This window comes from Phalacrocorax carbo, chromosome 3, assembly GCF_963921805.1.
Source record: "Phalacrocorax carbo chromosome 3, bPhaCar2.1, whole genome shotgun sequence".
NCBI lineage: Eukaryota > Metazoa > Chordata > Aves > Suliformes > Phalacrocoracidae > Phalacrocorax > Phalacrocorax carbo.
The window spans coordinates 4,942,184-4,958,439 of record NC_087515.1 but is presented as its reverse complement, the minus strand read 5'-3'; the positions used below and the strand labels follow the sequence as shown (position 1 = coordinate 4,958,439).

General features: G+C 44.3%; 1 protein-coding gene across 3 annotated transcripts in view; it reads right to left on the bottom strand.

Moving 5' to 3' along the window:
• Nucleotides 1-2,587: 2,587 nt before the first annotated feature.
• TSNAX (translin associated factor X) overlaps nucleotides 2,588-16,256 on the bottom strand; it is a 30,776-nt gene continuing 17,107 nt past the window's right edge. For 2 of the 3 annotated variants that reach the window (XM_064445692.1, XM_064445693.1), the window contains 2 exons: nucleotides 10,936-11,063; nucleotides 8,002-9,244 (listed from right to left, as the gene is read on the bottom strand). In XM_064445692.1, the coding sequence (XP_064301762.1) occupies nucleotides 8,870-9,244; nucleotides 10,936-11,063 (503 nt within the window). In that variant the 3' untranslated portion in view covers nucleotides 8,002-8,869. Of the gene's footprint in view, nucleotides 4,128-4,918; nucleotides 9,245-10,935; nucleotides 11,064-16,256 lie in introns of those variants that run through there. The other variant, XM_064445691.1, reaches the window with a different exon arrangement.

Here is a 16,256-nt window from a genome sequence, read left to right as displayed (position 1 = left end):
ACGGCGGGGTGGGAGGGCCAAGCTCCCGGAGGGGTGACCCTCCAGCCTCACCTGAACAGAGCCTGGGCCTGAAAGGGGCGCAGGAGTTTCCTCAGCGCAGTTCGGTTTGCGGAGTCAGTAACCTGCAGTGGATCTCACGCTCTCCAGGTGCTTTCCCAGCCTCCCCTTGAGGCCGCCTCACCTTCTGGCACACGCCGCATCCACAGATGAGGGGTTCCCCAGGTCTCCATCCATTGCGTGAGGCGCCAGCTCCTGGTGCTTGCTCGGAGCCTGGCTATGGCCAGCTGCCATTGATGGCTTCTAATTCTTGGCAGAAAGTGAATGGTTGCTCCACATCCACCTTTATGGCGCACACAACTCTGTAGACCTCTATTATACCCACCCCAACATCATTTTTCTTCAGGTTGAAGGAGTCCAGCTCACTAGACTTCCATAGTTTCCTTTTACAGAGAAAGTAGTTCCCCCCTTTTGGTCACCCTTTCTGGCCTTCTTTGGACTTTTTCCACTTCTGCTAAATCCTTTTTGAGATGAGGGATCAGAGTCCCACTCAGAAGCAGGTGACTCAGAGATTCGTACGGTGACATTTATACAGCATATCCTCATCTTCATTTCTGGCCCTTTCTTAATAATTCCTAACATTTGACTGGCTTTTTTGCTTGCTGACAAGGACCGAGTTGATATTTTCATGGACAAAAATTCCAATATTTTGATTTTGAAGGGGGTACACAGAGATTATTTTTCCCCATGTGTATCGTTTCACATCTACCTACACTCAGTCTGTTTCCCCATCCTGTCACTCTGCAGTCTCTTAATGCTCTTCTACATTTTTTCAGCCAACTGGTGTCTTTACTACAGTGGATATCGTGAGCAAACTCTCTCTCCTCACAGCTCATCTCCTTTTCCATGTCTTCGCAGGCACGCTCCGTGTGTGCGCACAGGGCAGGGGGGAAGGAAGCGTGCTGGAAATAAGGCAAAAATACAGGTATGTACCCACATACCAGTTATTTGTTCTTCAGATGCTGCGTCAGCAAACCCCCGTGGTAACACCCTACAGCAAAATGCAACCCCCAAAAGCAAAGGATACCAGAATCAGAAAAGAAGCAGGGCCACAGACTGCCCGGGGGAAGGCTGCTGAGGTGCGGAGACACCTTCGTAGCTGCCTACCTCCAGTTTTTCCTGCTGCCCGGAGGGAGTGTCGGGTTCAGCTCAGAGCTCCTGGTGGCTTCAGCGAGAACTTTGACCTGGGGCAGAGCTGCAGGATGCAGCTGCTGAGTTTTGGCAGGTGAGGGATGCCACTAACTTCCCCACCAGAGCGAGGGATTTTGAAGTGGTTTTACTGCAGACACCACCTGGAATCTCACCTGAGTTTATCCAAAAGACCGAGAGGACTCCAACTCTCTCCTGCCTTTATACACAGTGCACATTCAGAGGTTCATACGAAATCTCAGTCTTCGTTAAGCTGTGGCAGAAAAAGACGGAAATCCCTCCAAACCTGTGATCTTCCACAGGCAAAGGAACTGCTCTAAAACAAACTAGCATCTCCTTCCTCCCGTGGCTGTAATCCAGAAAGCAGTTTACGTTAATGGGGCGTCTGGTCCCCAGCTAAGCTGCAAAAAGCCAAAGATGCTCAGATATAACTGTGACCATATAACGTAAAACAGGGTTAGTTTCGTATTGCAGAGCGCCTGGGTAGCAATAGATGTCTGCAGCCACGTGCCCAGACACACCAGCCTTGCCCAGTTGTTTCCACCGCGCCTGGCCACACGCTGGCGCTGGGTGTAGGACAGGGAGAACTGCGGGGGTAAGAACACATCTATGTGCTCTTCAGCGGCTTTCAGTCCCGGGGCGGGACTCCTGCGGAAGGTACTCAGTCATGAACAGGCCTGTACGAGAAGGGCCCTGAAATAATCTTTGAACGACCTCTACAAGAATAAATAAGCCCCTGTGGTGACAGTGCCACCGTTTCTGAAGTCTATTTATGCAATTTTATTAGCAATTGGTATCAATGCCTTTCCACAGGGGGAATCCAAGTAGCAACTCAGGCTGCGTTACCCCCTTTAAAAGCCCTTGGTGGTGCTTCGTGAAGCCCCCCGCTACGGCACGTGCCGGGTCCCTCCTGGCCTGAGGCAGCCCTGAGCAGCGCAGGGCAGAGGGAGAGCTGCCAGGTGGGGACAACGAGAGGGACCGACTCACCTTTAGCATCAACTGGGCCCCGTCCCCAGGGTTAAACACCAACCCCAGCCCCGTTCTGCTCACAGAGCACAGCCCAGCCCCTTCTCTTATGCTACAGACACAAAGTCTCGCGGGTTTGAAGCCACTTGTGCTTTCCACCTGAGGGTTTTCTGTGGCAACCACAGTCATTGCAGGGAAGTACCCAGGCCCATGCACACACGCAGAAGCGTTTGATTTTATACCAGGAGTTCAACAGCTAAAAAACGCTTGCATTTTCTTGTACAGGTAGCACAATTATAATATAAATTAAGGAATTCAGGAGTCAAGTCTATAAATCCTTATTAGCACTGGTACTCCTTAAATGTACTAGTTCAAATAAGAGTATTTGTATAATTCACAAGTCCGCAAGAACACATCTAGTCAAAGTTTCTCATGGCTTTTTATTTCTTTATCTTCAAAACACCATACACGCTTATGATGAGATATAAAAGAAACATATGCTATTCACTGCTATTCCCAAAATTTCCAAACAGGTGCTGAGTTTAATTTATTACTATCAGAGGCCTACCTCAGTCTAAAAATGAAGCTCACACTGCAACACTAATTGTGTTTCTAAGACCTTAAAGAGAAAACAGCAAATAACTCGTAACCGAAAAACCCCCAAAAGATTGTTTGACTATTTCTAGAGCTGGACACTAGGTGGCAGAACAAATATACATTCTCTAATAATTGACAAATACGAATCCCTTTAGTAAGAAGGCAGGCCCAGAGAAGTTAAATAGCCTATATCTAAAATAAATTGAAAGCTTACAGCTGCCCTGCTTCTCCTGATCAGTTCCTGTGGAGCACAGGCTCTCCCAAGGTTGGATTTAAACCTTTTATGTTCTTTATAATAAGCATTACGATTTAGTCACAAACTCGGGTCTCTCGCCACAGATGCCCATGGCTCCTGTTTCCCCATATAACGCATTTTAAAGTAGGACCCAGGCAAACTCTACCCCAACATTAAATAGATGATAAAAGTTTTTATTGAGAGGTAAGACTCTCAAATGAGCCCAAGTGATTTAGAAACATCGGTGTAACTGAAATCAGTAGGACACGGCACAGGTAGCTCAAATTAAGACATAAGAATTGAAAATTTTCGCTAATTATTGCTTTGCTCCTGTAAAGCAACATTTCTTCAACAGCATATCAACTAGGAGCCTGGAAAAAAGGTCTGGGAAAAAGGCAAAGGAAATGGTTTGCAGCACGAGGTGTCGGCTGCCTGCCCTGCTGCGCCGGGCTGGGGGGGGCAGCAAAACACGCAACCCAGTAAATGGGGAATGGGTTAGAAAAACTGGTTCTGCTGAGAAAATAGGATTTTATGAAGGCCGCTGGAAGTTCAGCATCGGCATTTCCAAGGCTGTTACCTGCCCACTGGGCGCACACACGCACATCGCAGTAACTGGCCTGCATGTGCGAGCGGCCTTTTGTTTCGATCCCATCAAGGGCTCGGAGCAGCTCCTTGCCTTGGCTGACTCTGGAGAGCAGGAGCTCAGGTTTGCGGCAGTGGAAGCTGGGCTGGAAGTTGAAAGAGCCGAGTCTAACTCCAGGCTCCTGACTGATTTTCTCTATGACCTCGCACCACTTCATCTTACTCGTTTTCCATCACAGCCCTGGCATCTCCTGCCCATCACCTTCCCCTTTAGGTGTAAGGTATGCAAAGCAAAACACGCCTACCAACAGTCCTTGCTGCAAGGAGAGAAACAACACAACACACACACCCCAAAATGAGACTGCCGGCACTTAAAAATACTCCTGTGACACTGAAACACCCAGGACTGTCCATTCCAGTGCAGCCTTCGCCCGTTTGGTGCTTGTCCCCAAGCATGCAAAAGCTCATCTGAGCGAAAAACTGGGCAATTTCCAGATCAGTTCATCAGCTCTTCTTGCTGGAGACATGAGAGGGGAGGACCCTGAGGAAGAATTACAAGAGAAGTGGTAGGACCCTTCTGGATTAAAGGGGCTTGCAACCCTGCAGGAAAGCGCTGGGCTGTGGGAGAAGTGCCCCAAGGCAGGTGATGTCCCATGAAACCTGCACTGCACCAGTAGCTGAGAAACAGTTTATGATGGGCTCTGACCTGTTGTGTCAGCAAAGGAGCAGAGCCTACACAACGACCTCTTTCTCTGGGAGGAGCAAACATCTGCACAGCATGAAAACAACACCACCAGAAAAAAAAAAAAAAAAGAGGATGAAGCCACATGTCACTGGTCTGCAAAACCCAATAGCGGAGGCTCAGAGTTCAGCCCCCGGGGGGCCGGAGGGACACCAGAGCCAGCCCGCCCGGCCCATGGGAGGAGCTGAGAACGGAGCCATCCCATCTCTTTTGGCCAGTGTTAGGGGAGACACGGACTGGCTCCAGAAGTCATAAGCAAGTCTCTTCTGTTAAGTTCTGCAAATAGGCCTTTCAAAGGGATAACGCATCAGGTAAAAAGAGGTCGAGTTAGTGGGCAATAATACTTCTGAAAGACAACCTTCCTCAGAAATGGAGAAGAAACTTCTATGTTTGCAGGCAATTTACCTTGGCTCACGATGATTGCAAACCTCAGAATAACTAAGGTTTGCTCACCTGCAAAAGCAACATGAGGTCTGCCCACCCATCCATCCTGACACACGCTCCAGGCCTCGACTGCAGGAACACCAGACCTCTCCCCTCACAGCCAGAACTCTGCTTCCAAATTTGGAGGTGCAAGTAGGCAAACCTACCTAAGAAACCAACCGATTCCTCTTCCTGCACAGAGACGTTGTACCCAGGATGTCAGCTAAACGCGGAAAGGACCGAACCATGGGGTGGACATGGGCAATGGCTCAAACGAACGGTGCAGCCTAAGAAAGGATAAGTAAAGACAGGGAAGAAACAGAGAGGGGGTTGAAGCCGAAGCGGCAGCGAAACGGACGCGTGAACAGCACACAAGGGGAAAACAGTGGTCACCGTAAGCATTGCTTTATGTTAAAGGCTATATCTAACCATGTCTCTAACAGCTGCAAACAGCGGCAGTTCACACATCAACGACGGTGGCTGCCGATACAGGAGCGAAGGGCACGTGCATGGGAAGCTGGGTGATGTGGGAACTAAAAGCTTGTTGATTTGTGGCGGCACAGCTGGAAGCCTGCAAACCCTGCTCAGTCCGGGACCCGCAGGTTCTCAGCTGCTCAGAAAATCAAGTTCCCCTTATCTATGACCCAAGGATAGATAGATACTTCGGGCACCTTGCTGTCATTTTAAATTCAGTTCCTACGGTCAACTCCAAGTCTCTTTTATAGCTGAGTCACCTGGTTTTGAAGTGTTGTTTCCAACTTCTTGCAGGGCTGTCTTCCTGTCCCACGTCCTCCCCAGTCCCACCCTAGTCGCATGTGCCCCCGCTGTCCTGCAGCTCAGCCCGCTCTTCCTCCATGCTGTCCCACTCCTTGCCACTCTTCCCCCCTTTGTCTCTACCTCACTTCCTTCCATTTTGCCTCTCCACTGCCTTCGCCCTTCCCAACTAACCCTTTACTGTCACGCTCCAGACTTTCTGAAGTTTTGACAAATTCCTTCTCTGAAATGGGAAGTGGTAAACCAACCTACTACCACAGCGTTCTGGTAAAAATGCTGTCACTTCATCTCCCCCCTCCTCCTACCATCTTCCTTTTGTTTATCTTGGCTACTCTTTTGCCTACTCTTAAATGGTGAACTCTTTGAGGGCAGTGCCAGAATCCGGTCCATAGAATTCCATAGGGCATCTAATATGCTAAATATTACAAAAGGTCCTATTTTAATTTTATTTTTTTTTTAATTTTTTTCAATAAACTCACTGAAAATCCAACTCAGCAGGACTCTAAGTAGACAGACATACGTGTCCTGTCAACAGGAAGTTTCTCTTGCATAACTTCTCTGGCAGTTCTGGAAAGCTAAACGCAGTTGGGTTTATTTTCCTCACCACAAATTAATAGTCAGGACAGAAGTGAACCCATAAAGAAAAATAATTTCTGAGAAAGGAGATTCTAGACAGGCAGATGATTTTTAGCACGCAGAGCTGCCCTCGTGAAACATCTGCTATGACGTAGCCCTGTCCTGGCCGCTGACCAAGCATATCAATAGCTCCACGGAGTAATGGGATAAGAAATGGGAAAATTGCCATTGCTTGTTTAGCAGCTTGTTTTGCTGATAAATGTCTGTCACTTTTCAAATAGCTACAGTGCAATTGTTTTTTGGGGAAAATATTTCCTTGCGCAGGAGGTTTGCAGGCCATTAGCTATTTCCCATCTGTGCTGGTGTTTTAATACACCACACATACACTTTGTTCCCTATTAGAAATTATTCGCAGCTTTTGATTACGGCAGCCTGAAGTTGAGAAATCACTTCTTGCCATTCTTCCCTACAGAAAATTTCAATCTCAAAATCATTAGAACCAATATCTATTTTCTGAAAGAACCTCTAAAGACTGCTAGAAAAAAAAAAAACATGCTTCTTATAGACACCTGTAATTTTAAAATAATGAATGACTGTACAACAGCAGGAGCTGTTTGGCTGAAGCGGTGGCCACCGTGTGTTCATTCCACGGCTACAGGCAGAACATCACCCGGCCAAGCACTGCCACGTGCTGGAGTTCATCTCATCCCCTTTCAAACCGTGCCATTAAGATTTTTAAATTCCACCTGATAGCTGCTAGGACAGACAAGAGACAGACCTCTGTTTAATATCACCCAGTACCTCTAGTGACTATCTGCTTTCGCTTCACACACATACTCTCAACATGCAATTACTTGCAGCAAATGTAGCTGTGCCGAAAGACGCAGAACGATACCCCTGCATGCATCAACTGAAATACTAGATGCATACATTTCTGGGGAAAAACCCCAAACCCAAAACTGTTCTTTTTAAATAAGTAGTCTTTGCCTTTCTTTCCCCTCCTCCCATCAGAAAAAAAAAAAGCAGGGAAAAACAAGGAGAGATGTAAAAATGTGGGTAGCACTACAGATTTACCCCAGCAAAAAACTCCTTTTGTCGTCTGAACCCTTTGCGTTTTTTAATTCAAGAGGAAGTTTCTATCCTAACTAGTTTTCAGACTTCACAGAGTAAAGGTAGCGAGAAAAAGAAAAGAAATACTGGATTAGAAAGCGACCCTCAAGGTACGAATATAGGAATGGCGTGGAATTTCCAAGTCAAGTCCTGCACAGTGGGAAACTCGCGCTGTTATTTACTGCTGGGACCAACCGGCAAAAGGACCAATGTACAGGCAGTGACTGCTTTTCAGAATTTCTTGTAAAAAATAGCATTGAACAATAGGAAGAAAGCTTCTCCTTGTTCAACCCACCACATTTGCTTTATGTGGAAACAATGGAAAAATGTGACAGAAATGTATTTACCCATTCCTATGCATATATCAGACGATCCCAGCTACTCAGGACATGCTCATGGGAAAAATATTGGCAGTATCACAGCATATGGAAGTGGAAATAAAAAACATGCAGTATTTTCAGTTGCAGTTGGGAGGCCTATTTCCTGGAGTCTAAAGATCATGTTGTTTTATCTGTTTTCCTTTAGCATAATGTACATTATCAGACTTTCATAACTTCAGACACCGGCAGAAAGCCCTGATTTTTTGCCAATGGTGACATACCCACCTCAAAGATAAATGTGGAAGTCAGCATGTCTGCCTTATTTCTGCTTGCAATTTCCTTTCCATAGGAACATGCACATGATATAGTTCCTGCTAACAGATATTTAAAGCTTGGCTAGCCTTTTTTCACAAATACCAGTTCAACCCCACTGGAGGTCCTCAGGGCAGCACAAACAATAGAGAACAGGCTTCCAACTCCACACTGCATTTATTTTGGCCAAAAACTGCTTGTCCTAACACCAAATTACTCACGTTAAATATATTTGGTAGGTCTTCTGCTTTTGTCTACAAACAGAAAGATGTCAGATTCTGCATTAAATTGTATTACAAATAATGTAAGCCAATACATTCCACAATTTTTTAAAATGGATTTTCTAGCTCATGGCAAAACTGTGAAGCACCAGTGTTAACTTAAACAGAGCTCAATTTAAACAGAGCCCCAAAATAATGAGCGCACAGTAGTATTTACCTGGTGTAATTAGCTTCATTATTAAAAGTTGACTGAGCTTCAGTTTCACGCTCAAAAGCATTAATCAGAGAAAACTTCAGTTACATGGCACCTTGGAGACCACCTCAGTTTCAAGGCAAGGGATGAATTTACACATACATAGGTGCATTGTTCTAGGTATGATGTGAGTATAAAACCCAAATACTCAGAAAACCTATGGATAATGCTAAATAACAGTACCTAACCATTTTTTTTCTGCATTGCTGTGCTTGCTGAAAACTGGTAACAGCAACCACAATAGTTTGAGGTGACTCACACCAATGACAGACACTGGTGTAGAGCCCAGTGGAAATTTCAGCCATTCTGAAAGAAGAAACAATGGAGCAATACAGGAAATTCCATACCAATAGGACAAAGTCAAACATTTGTTCTCTTACACATCATAAAAAGTATTTTTGGTTACAAATTACCACTGCAAACAATCTTCTCATAGATAAAACTAGGATTGTCTCTACCTGAAAAGCTTTGAGAAGGGTCAAAACTCCACAAACCATAACTAAAATCTTTCTCTAAGTCTTCTTCCCTTCTGAGTTCAACAGTCTCCTGGTTTTAAGAAAGACCCTCCTCTTGGTCAATCAATTCCGTTTTGGTGGAGAACACATCAGCCAGCATGTGCTTTGGGATTTCAGATCCCCGTACTTTCAATGTGTAGCAGGCGTTCTCTACTTTTGCCAGGCTCTGCTTCAAGGTATACAGCTTCTTAGACACTTCGTAAGGTCCAGTGTTGCCAATGAAAGTAAACCCATCGTAAATCTGACGTAAGAACTGGCTCAGTTCAAAAGGCGTGTCTATGTCACCATTTCCAACGCTGCTGATGCACAGCCGCATCAGCTCTCCAGTCAGATCAGCCACTCCCAGCAGGTAATCTACAGGTGTTACCTTCAGGCTCCAAGTGAGTGGCTGTTTATCATGGGAATTGGAGGTCTGAGGACAGAACAGAATAAAGTCCAGGACAGAGAACTGTGAAAAAGCAGTCTATAATGGTTCAAATACACACTAACTTATCTAACGTAACTGGTAATTAAAAACATTCTGGCAAATTAAATTGCATGGCACTTCCACACAGTCTTATTTTAGAAGTACTAATCTCCTTCCAGCATGCCGAATGGTATGAAAGCATCGTGTGCACTCGAGATGTGACTTCCATTCTAGCAAGCATGATAAACTTACCCTGTTTGAACCTTCTCTATCTGAAACAGAATTATCATGTCTTTATACCGACATCTATTTGCAGTTGCCTTTTTTGGGGGGGCTCACAGAGCTCAGACTAATAGATTTAAATTTTCCCTAAATGGTCTATCCAAAGGTACCAAAGCAACCAAGAATCAGAGAATCTGCATTATGGAAACAAATCATATCATTTTGTAATAGTACCTTGAATTTCAGAATGTATTTTCTACAAGAAGCTGATAAGTATAGTTCTCTCTGATCCATTTGATATCAACTGAACTCATTAAAATGGCTAAACAAATAGTTCATCAAGAAAACTTATCACAAAGTTACAGGTTTGCGCCCATACCCAAGTTTCTAATACTTTTCATTCCCAAAATATTGGTAACATGGGAGACAACGCAGGTTTCTTTCCGTTCCCTTGCTCCCGTAACACGCTATCCACCCAAATTCACAAATCTCGTCAGAGGTGTGGATGCAAGGGTTAACACCTTCACAATTCGTTCAAACAAGCGTGCCACAATGGGTTTGCCTCCGGCAAGAACAAATGAACTTAAGCTAAAAACTTGGCCTTTTTTGCAAATACCTTATCAAGCGAACAAAGGAGGACTAAAAAGTGCTTTACAGCAGAATCTCTTCGACAGAAGCGGACTCAGGAACTCGCCTACAGCAGTAGTGCTGTGCATTACTGTACAGGGCACATGCGCTGCATGTGCGTTTCCGTACACGACTACAAAATCGCCTTTGGCCCCCTGTCAACAATCGACCTGTGCCCTGTTTACTGCGGTCGGGGGCATTTGTTTGTCCCTACCCAGAAACTTCTGTTTAGGGCAGGGTAGGAGCATGAGCAAGTCAAGAAACAGCAGGTATGGTGTTAGGGCTAAGGTACGGTGGGGCACAAGCTTGTCCTCTGAGGGGAAGGATCAAGATCAACTCCAGGGAAGTTACAAATGGCCAAACTAAGACACATGCAGCACACTTTAACAGAAGGTGAATACAGTGCCTCCTGTGTCTCAGGTTCAGTACCAGCGCTAAGGTTTCACTCATGGAGTTTGTCCTGCTTTGGATTTGTTTGTCTCTCCCAGCCTCTGCTACCCCACTATACACCAGCAGGCCTTACAGGCAGTTGCAGCCATTAAAAATCCCTCCTCTCCATTTGTTTGCTAGTATTTCACTATCCTGTACCTTCCCCCCTACCAGACGGAGTTCAGGCTGCTCTGAATAAAAAGGATGTGAAATTTATAAACTTGTGTGCAACGGATTTAGTTTACAACTTGTCAGAATAAAAAGCATGTTTTGGACAAGAGAGTCAAAGCCCGCATGTCTACCTAATACCATTCCACTAACTGGCCTTATTTAATCAGATGCCAAACACATGACCAAGCCTACTCACTGCATTTCCATCCCAAAAAGATGTTTGTCACATGAGAAAAAAAAAAATTTACCATGTTTGTTGTTTCTTCTCTGTCTTCTGCTGTAAATATTAGCTGTTTGTTGATCTCTTCAACACTAATCAAAGATCGTGTTTTGATAAAATACTGGAACGAGACTGCCTCGACATATTCTTGAAGTCCTGCAAAAACAGCAGAAGAATTAAGCTAATGATTCAAACTTTCCAGCAATAGTCCGTGCTCACAATTATTTAATTTTTTTAGAAACGTTTTAAATGAGACTATTTTAAGGTTACTAGCAAAAAGTGAAAACTAAGGTAATCCAGAAATAACATTGAAACATAATTTAACATAGCACGCCTCTGAAGTCCAAAAATCAGACCAAGAACACAGTAAATAAACATTTTCAGGTTTTTACTTCAACTGCATTTTTCATTCAGAACCTTCTGTAGTACCAGTATAAAGCATCATGCTACTCTCAGAAACGTACTGCTCCCCATAATGTCCCTCAGGAATCCTTACTGGGACCAGTACTACTTTATATTTTCATCAGTGACACAGGCAGTGGGATCAAGTGCACCCTCAGCACCTTTGCAGCCGACGCCAAGCTGCGGGGTGCAGCTGACACGCCTGAGGGCCAGGATGCCAACCACAGAGACCTGGACAAGCCGGAGAGGTGGGCTCATGTGAAGCTCATGAGGTGCAACACGGCCAAGTGCAAGGTCCTGCACCTGGGTCAGGGCAACCCCCGATATCAATACAGGCTGGGGGATGAAGGGATTGGGAGCAGCCCTGCAGGCAAGGACTTGGGGTACTGGTGGATGAAAAGCTGGACATGAGCCAGCAACGTGCACTCACAGCCCAGAAAGCCAACCGTGCCCTGGGCTGCATCCCCAGCAGCGTGGCCGGCAGGGTGAGGGGGTGATTCTGCCCCTCTGCCCCGCTCTGGTGAGGCCCCCCTGCAGCGCTGCATCCAGCTCTGGGGCCCTCAGCACAAGAAGGACGTGGACCTGTTGGAGTGGGTCCAGAGGTGGCCACAAAAATGATTCAAGGGCTGGAGCCCCTCTGCTGTGGGGACAGGCTGAGAGACTTGGGGCTGTTCAGCCTGGGGAAGAGGAGGCTGCGGGGAGACCTTATTGTGGCCTTTCAGTACTTAAAGGGGGACTGTAGGAAGGGTGGGGGCAACCTCTTTAGCAAGGCCTGTTCTGACAGGGCAAGTGGTGATGGTTTAAACCAGAAGAGGGTAGATTCAGACTAGATCCAAGGAAGAAATTTTTTATGCTGAGGGTGGTGAAACACTGCCCCAGGTTGCCCAGAGGGGCTGTAGATGCCCCATCCCTGGAAACATTCAAGGCCAGGCTGGACTGGGCTCTGGGCAACCTGATCTGGTTGAAGATGTCCCTGCTCACTGCAGGGGGGTTGGACTAGATGGCCTCTAAAGGTCCCTTCCGACCCAAACCATTCTATGATAATGGAGCTTTTAAAATATGGCATTTGTATGATGGAGACCGCAGATTAGTACTTCATGAGTTCACAAAGACACAGGACACAATGCAGAGAAAAAGACTACAGATAAATCAAAAGCAAGGCAGCTCACCTACCAAAAAAAAAAGTTTTCTTTGTTTCATCTTATCAGCAACAATAGGTATTTGTTTAAAACTGAATTTCCCATTTCTCTATTTTGTGAGAATTAGTGAACAGGCTCCTTAGAACATGTAGGTTAGGTGAAATCTGTGTTCAGGCCAAAGGACCTGCTGTTAGAAATCACTCCAGACAAAAAAAAAACCAACAAAAACAAATCAACAGACAGGACAGGACTGCAATGTCGACAAGAGGAATATACTGAACACCACCTCTACCCAAAAGAACTTACACTCTAAAAACAAGGGATGCAGGGGGACAAAAGGTTTTGGTGTGCTGGCAATGAAATCAAGCATGGGGCAACGAACGTAGCTTGTACCAGATTTGTATGCCATCTGTAGCCACCTGCCACAATTACCTCTTGCCACCTAGTTGGCAGATGGTGATTTTCTGTATGCATTATAGCAAAGGTGAGATCTGAAATGTTGAACGTTCAGACAGCGATTTCACAGGGTCTGACAGTTTTCCTTATGTGCAGAGAGCAGATTTGGGGAAAGCATGTGGGAAAAGTTCATAAGCAGAAAGCTGAAGTTGGCACTGTCGGTGGAAAAAAAGCAGAAACAAACCTAGAACAAACAGCCACAGCAGGACTAAGCTAAAAAAAGTTTTGAAGACCAAATCAATGCACATGTATATCAGACCTATGGACAGAGAAAGCGCCAAAGAAGGATGTTAAAGGAACGGACTGTAACAGGACAGAGGTGGTCTAGCAGAGCCGTTCTGAGCCATTTTAAGAGGATGGTTTCACTCCAAGAGAAGCAAGGAGGTGACGCTGCCGTATCACGCTGCAAGAGGGCCAAAATTAGACAATAGTTTTACCAGTGAATAAAGTGAGAAAATGTGAAGATACCCAAGGGTACCAGAAGTAGAAACTTGTTTATAGTAGAACAATCTTAAAATCCTCAACTGACCTCTACAGGGCCAGGACCTCAGCCTACGGAGATATACAGGAAGCAGCAAATTTAGACTTCATCTGGATCAAAGGAAAAAAATCTAAAGCAAAAAGAGGAGAACATAGATTTGAATAACAGATGAGCATGGAAATACCCCCAAAAAACCAGAGGTAACCTCCAGGGAAAATTTGATTGTAGAAGGCCTTCCACATTACAGTCACAAAAGCATGATGAGTGACCTGCATTTTTTCCTTTTAAATATGTATTTGCAAGGTGAGCGGAGGCAATTCAACCTGCACCCTTTATGCTTCTGTACGGCAGCAGGGGGAAAAGCAGGATAAACATCTAGTAACCAAAGCCACACTCAGCACTGCTGTTGACAAATAGGAGCACACACAGGGAGCTGCAAGGCCAATTAAAATACAATAATTTAGCCAACTGAATTCAAGTAAAGCATTCTGGGCACAAGTAACAGAAGAATACTAGATAAAAGCTACTCAGGATCTTCTAAGATAAGTAACTTCAGAAGTTGCAGAGAGGTAGATTTCATCACCCGTTCTTTTTCTGACTTACCCTCTCATGTAACACGGCCAGTAATTTGTTATGAAATCTTGGCTTTTTCTCTGGATAAGCTGTAAGCTACCAGATACAGCAGCATTCAACGTGGCATCATCTGTGAGAATGTCTCTCTACTATCTGTGGAGAAGACTATCACACATGAAGAATCAACTCGGCATTTTCCCAAGTTCTCAGAGAGATCAAATCAACTCTCAAACATTTTGGTAAACAGTTTTCTCTATCAATCATAACTTCCAGTTTCAGCTCACTCCACTTTACTACTTCTCCACAAACATTTCGGCCTTTTCCAGGGTAAGTGTTTGGCTCCTCCATTCATTTATTTTTATTTATTTTCTTATATAGGCATATTTATACATATGTATACACACACACACACATTTTTGCTTCCTCCTGCCGTCCCACCCTAGCTGACATGTTCCACTCTTCTCCTCGCTCCTTCTGTTTAACGCCACCATATGAACGTTGCAGACACAGTCTGGTTTGTCATTTACTGTCACCTTTTCACAATTAGGGAATCCATCTCCCGCTATTTACAAGTAAGCCTTACAAAACCTTATTTAAAGTTGACAGCATTACAAACAGACTGGCAACAACTCCTGGTAACAACTACTTTGCAAAAAATACTCATATTTGACTTTTTTTTTTCTCTTTCTTTTTAAAGTCCTTCTTCCAGAAGTAGCTACGACATGACACTTCAATGACCCAAGACCTTGAAATAAGGTGTTTCCATGTGCAGGTAGAAGGATGTTTGAACATGTTGTTTTAGCTTAATGGTAGGACATCCGCTATTTTCTGCAAATAATCCCCGAGGTGAAAAATCCCATCCCATTTCACTACACCGTCCAACAATACCTTTCCCTTTATGCTCTTGTTTTGGATTTATTCCAAAATTGGCTTATTTATGGATTGAGCTGCCAGTAATTCAACAGTTTGTAAGACAGACTTTGAGGTAATTTTTTTTCTAGTACACAGACCAAAAATCCCAATTAAAAGCACTGTATCATTTCTACTAGCACTTATATCTACAGATGTAAGGTAACAAAATATTTAAGTATTTTGATATTGTATTACATCTGCTCTATATAAATAGCTTGTAATAGTGACAAGGTATAGTGACCCAGTACAACAGCTTCCTTCTATATTTTGAAAATTTATTTTCTACATAAGAGCTAGAAAGTTACAATGAGAGATCTTCTGAGCACTTATTATCTATAAAGGAGGAGATTTTGTGCCTGAAAGTTTGTGCACTTTTTTTGCCAACAGCATAAGCTGATATTCAAGACATTTATCCTTACCTACATAGGCAAGCTCTGAGAAAGACTGTTAAGCAGTTTCTCTAAGAAACTTAGCAAGAAGTCAGGTGTCTTCAAAAAACAAAGTGATTGGACCACTCAATCCAAGAGTCAAATGAATGTATAAGGGGTAGGAAAAGATAGTTCTATTTTAAAAATGAGTAAAGAGTAGAAAATCCTTAATTGCAGGTGTCAGGTTATGGTAAACAGAATCTAACTCCACCCAAGATGTACATGCATGCACGCATGGAAGTTTTAACCCAGTATTACAGAACAAACAAGACGTGAAAGTTTCCTCCTAAAATTTTGTTTACTTTATTTCCTCCTTTAAATATCTATTCAACAGTTTAAAAAAAATGGTTAAAATGGATTTCATGCCTCTCACTTCTTAAGATTAGCAATGCCAATGCTACCTGCCATCTTCCTGAATAACCACCTTCTCTCCCTATTTCTTCTCCAGCTCATTTTCCTTCTACCCCTCATCCTCTTTCTTTCTTCTTTCTCTGTATCTTTTTGTTCACAGAGCAGCCCGTGCTGATGGCTGGGACACAAGCAGATGACACCCTGCGCTCTCTTACCCAGCTCCTCCCCTAAAGCGTGCAGCAGGAATCCCAGGCCAATAGCAGCCACTATATTCTAGCAACTACTAGAAAGATAGTAGGAAAATACACACAGCAAGTTTCTTCCAGGATCACTACATGAAGGGTGGGGCACATTATTTACAGGGCAAGTCACATGAAACTACCTACTGGCAAATTCATTACAAAATCAAAACAGCACAGCCACAGCTCTTATTATCATGTGTAGGCTGGCAGGTTACCTTCTCCTAAAAAAAACAACAAAAAAACCACACCAAACCAAAACCAACACCAAAGCACCCCCCTCACACACATCCCAGAAAAAGAAGAGAGTCATATTCTTGTGGAAATCCCACACAGAGAAAAAAAAAAGTTGAACTGGAGAGCCCTTA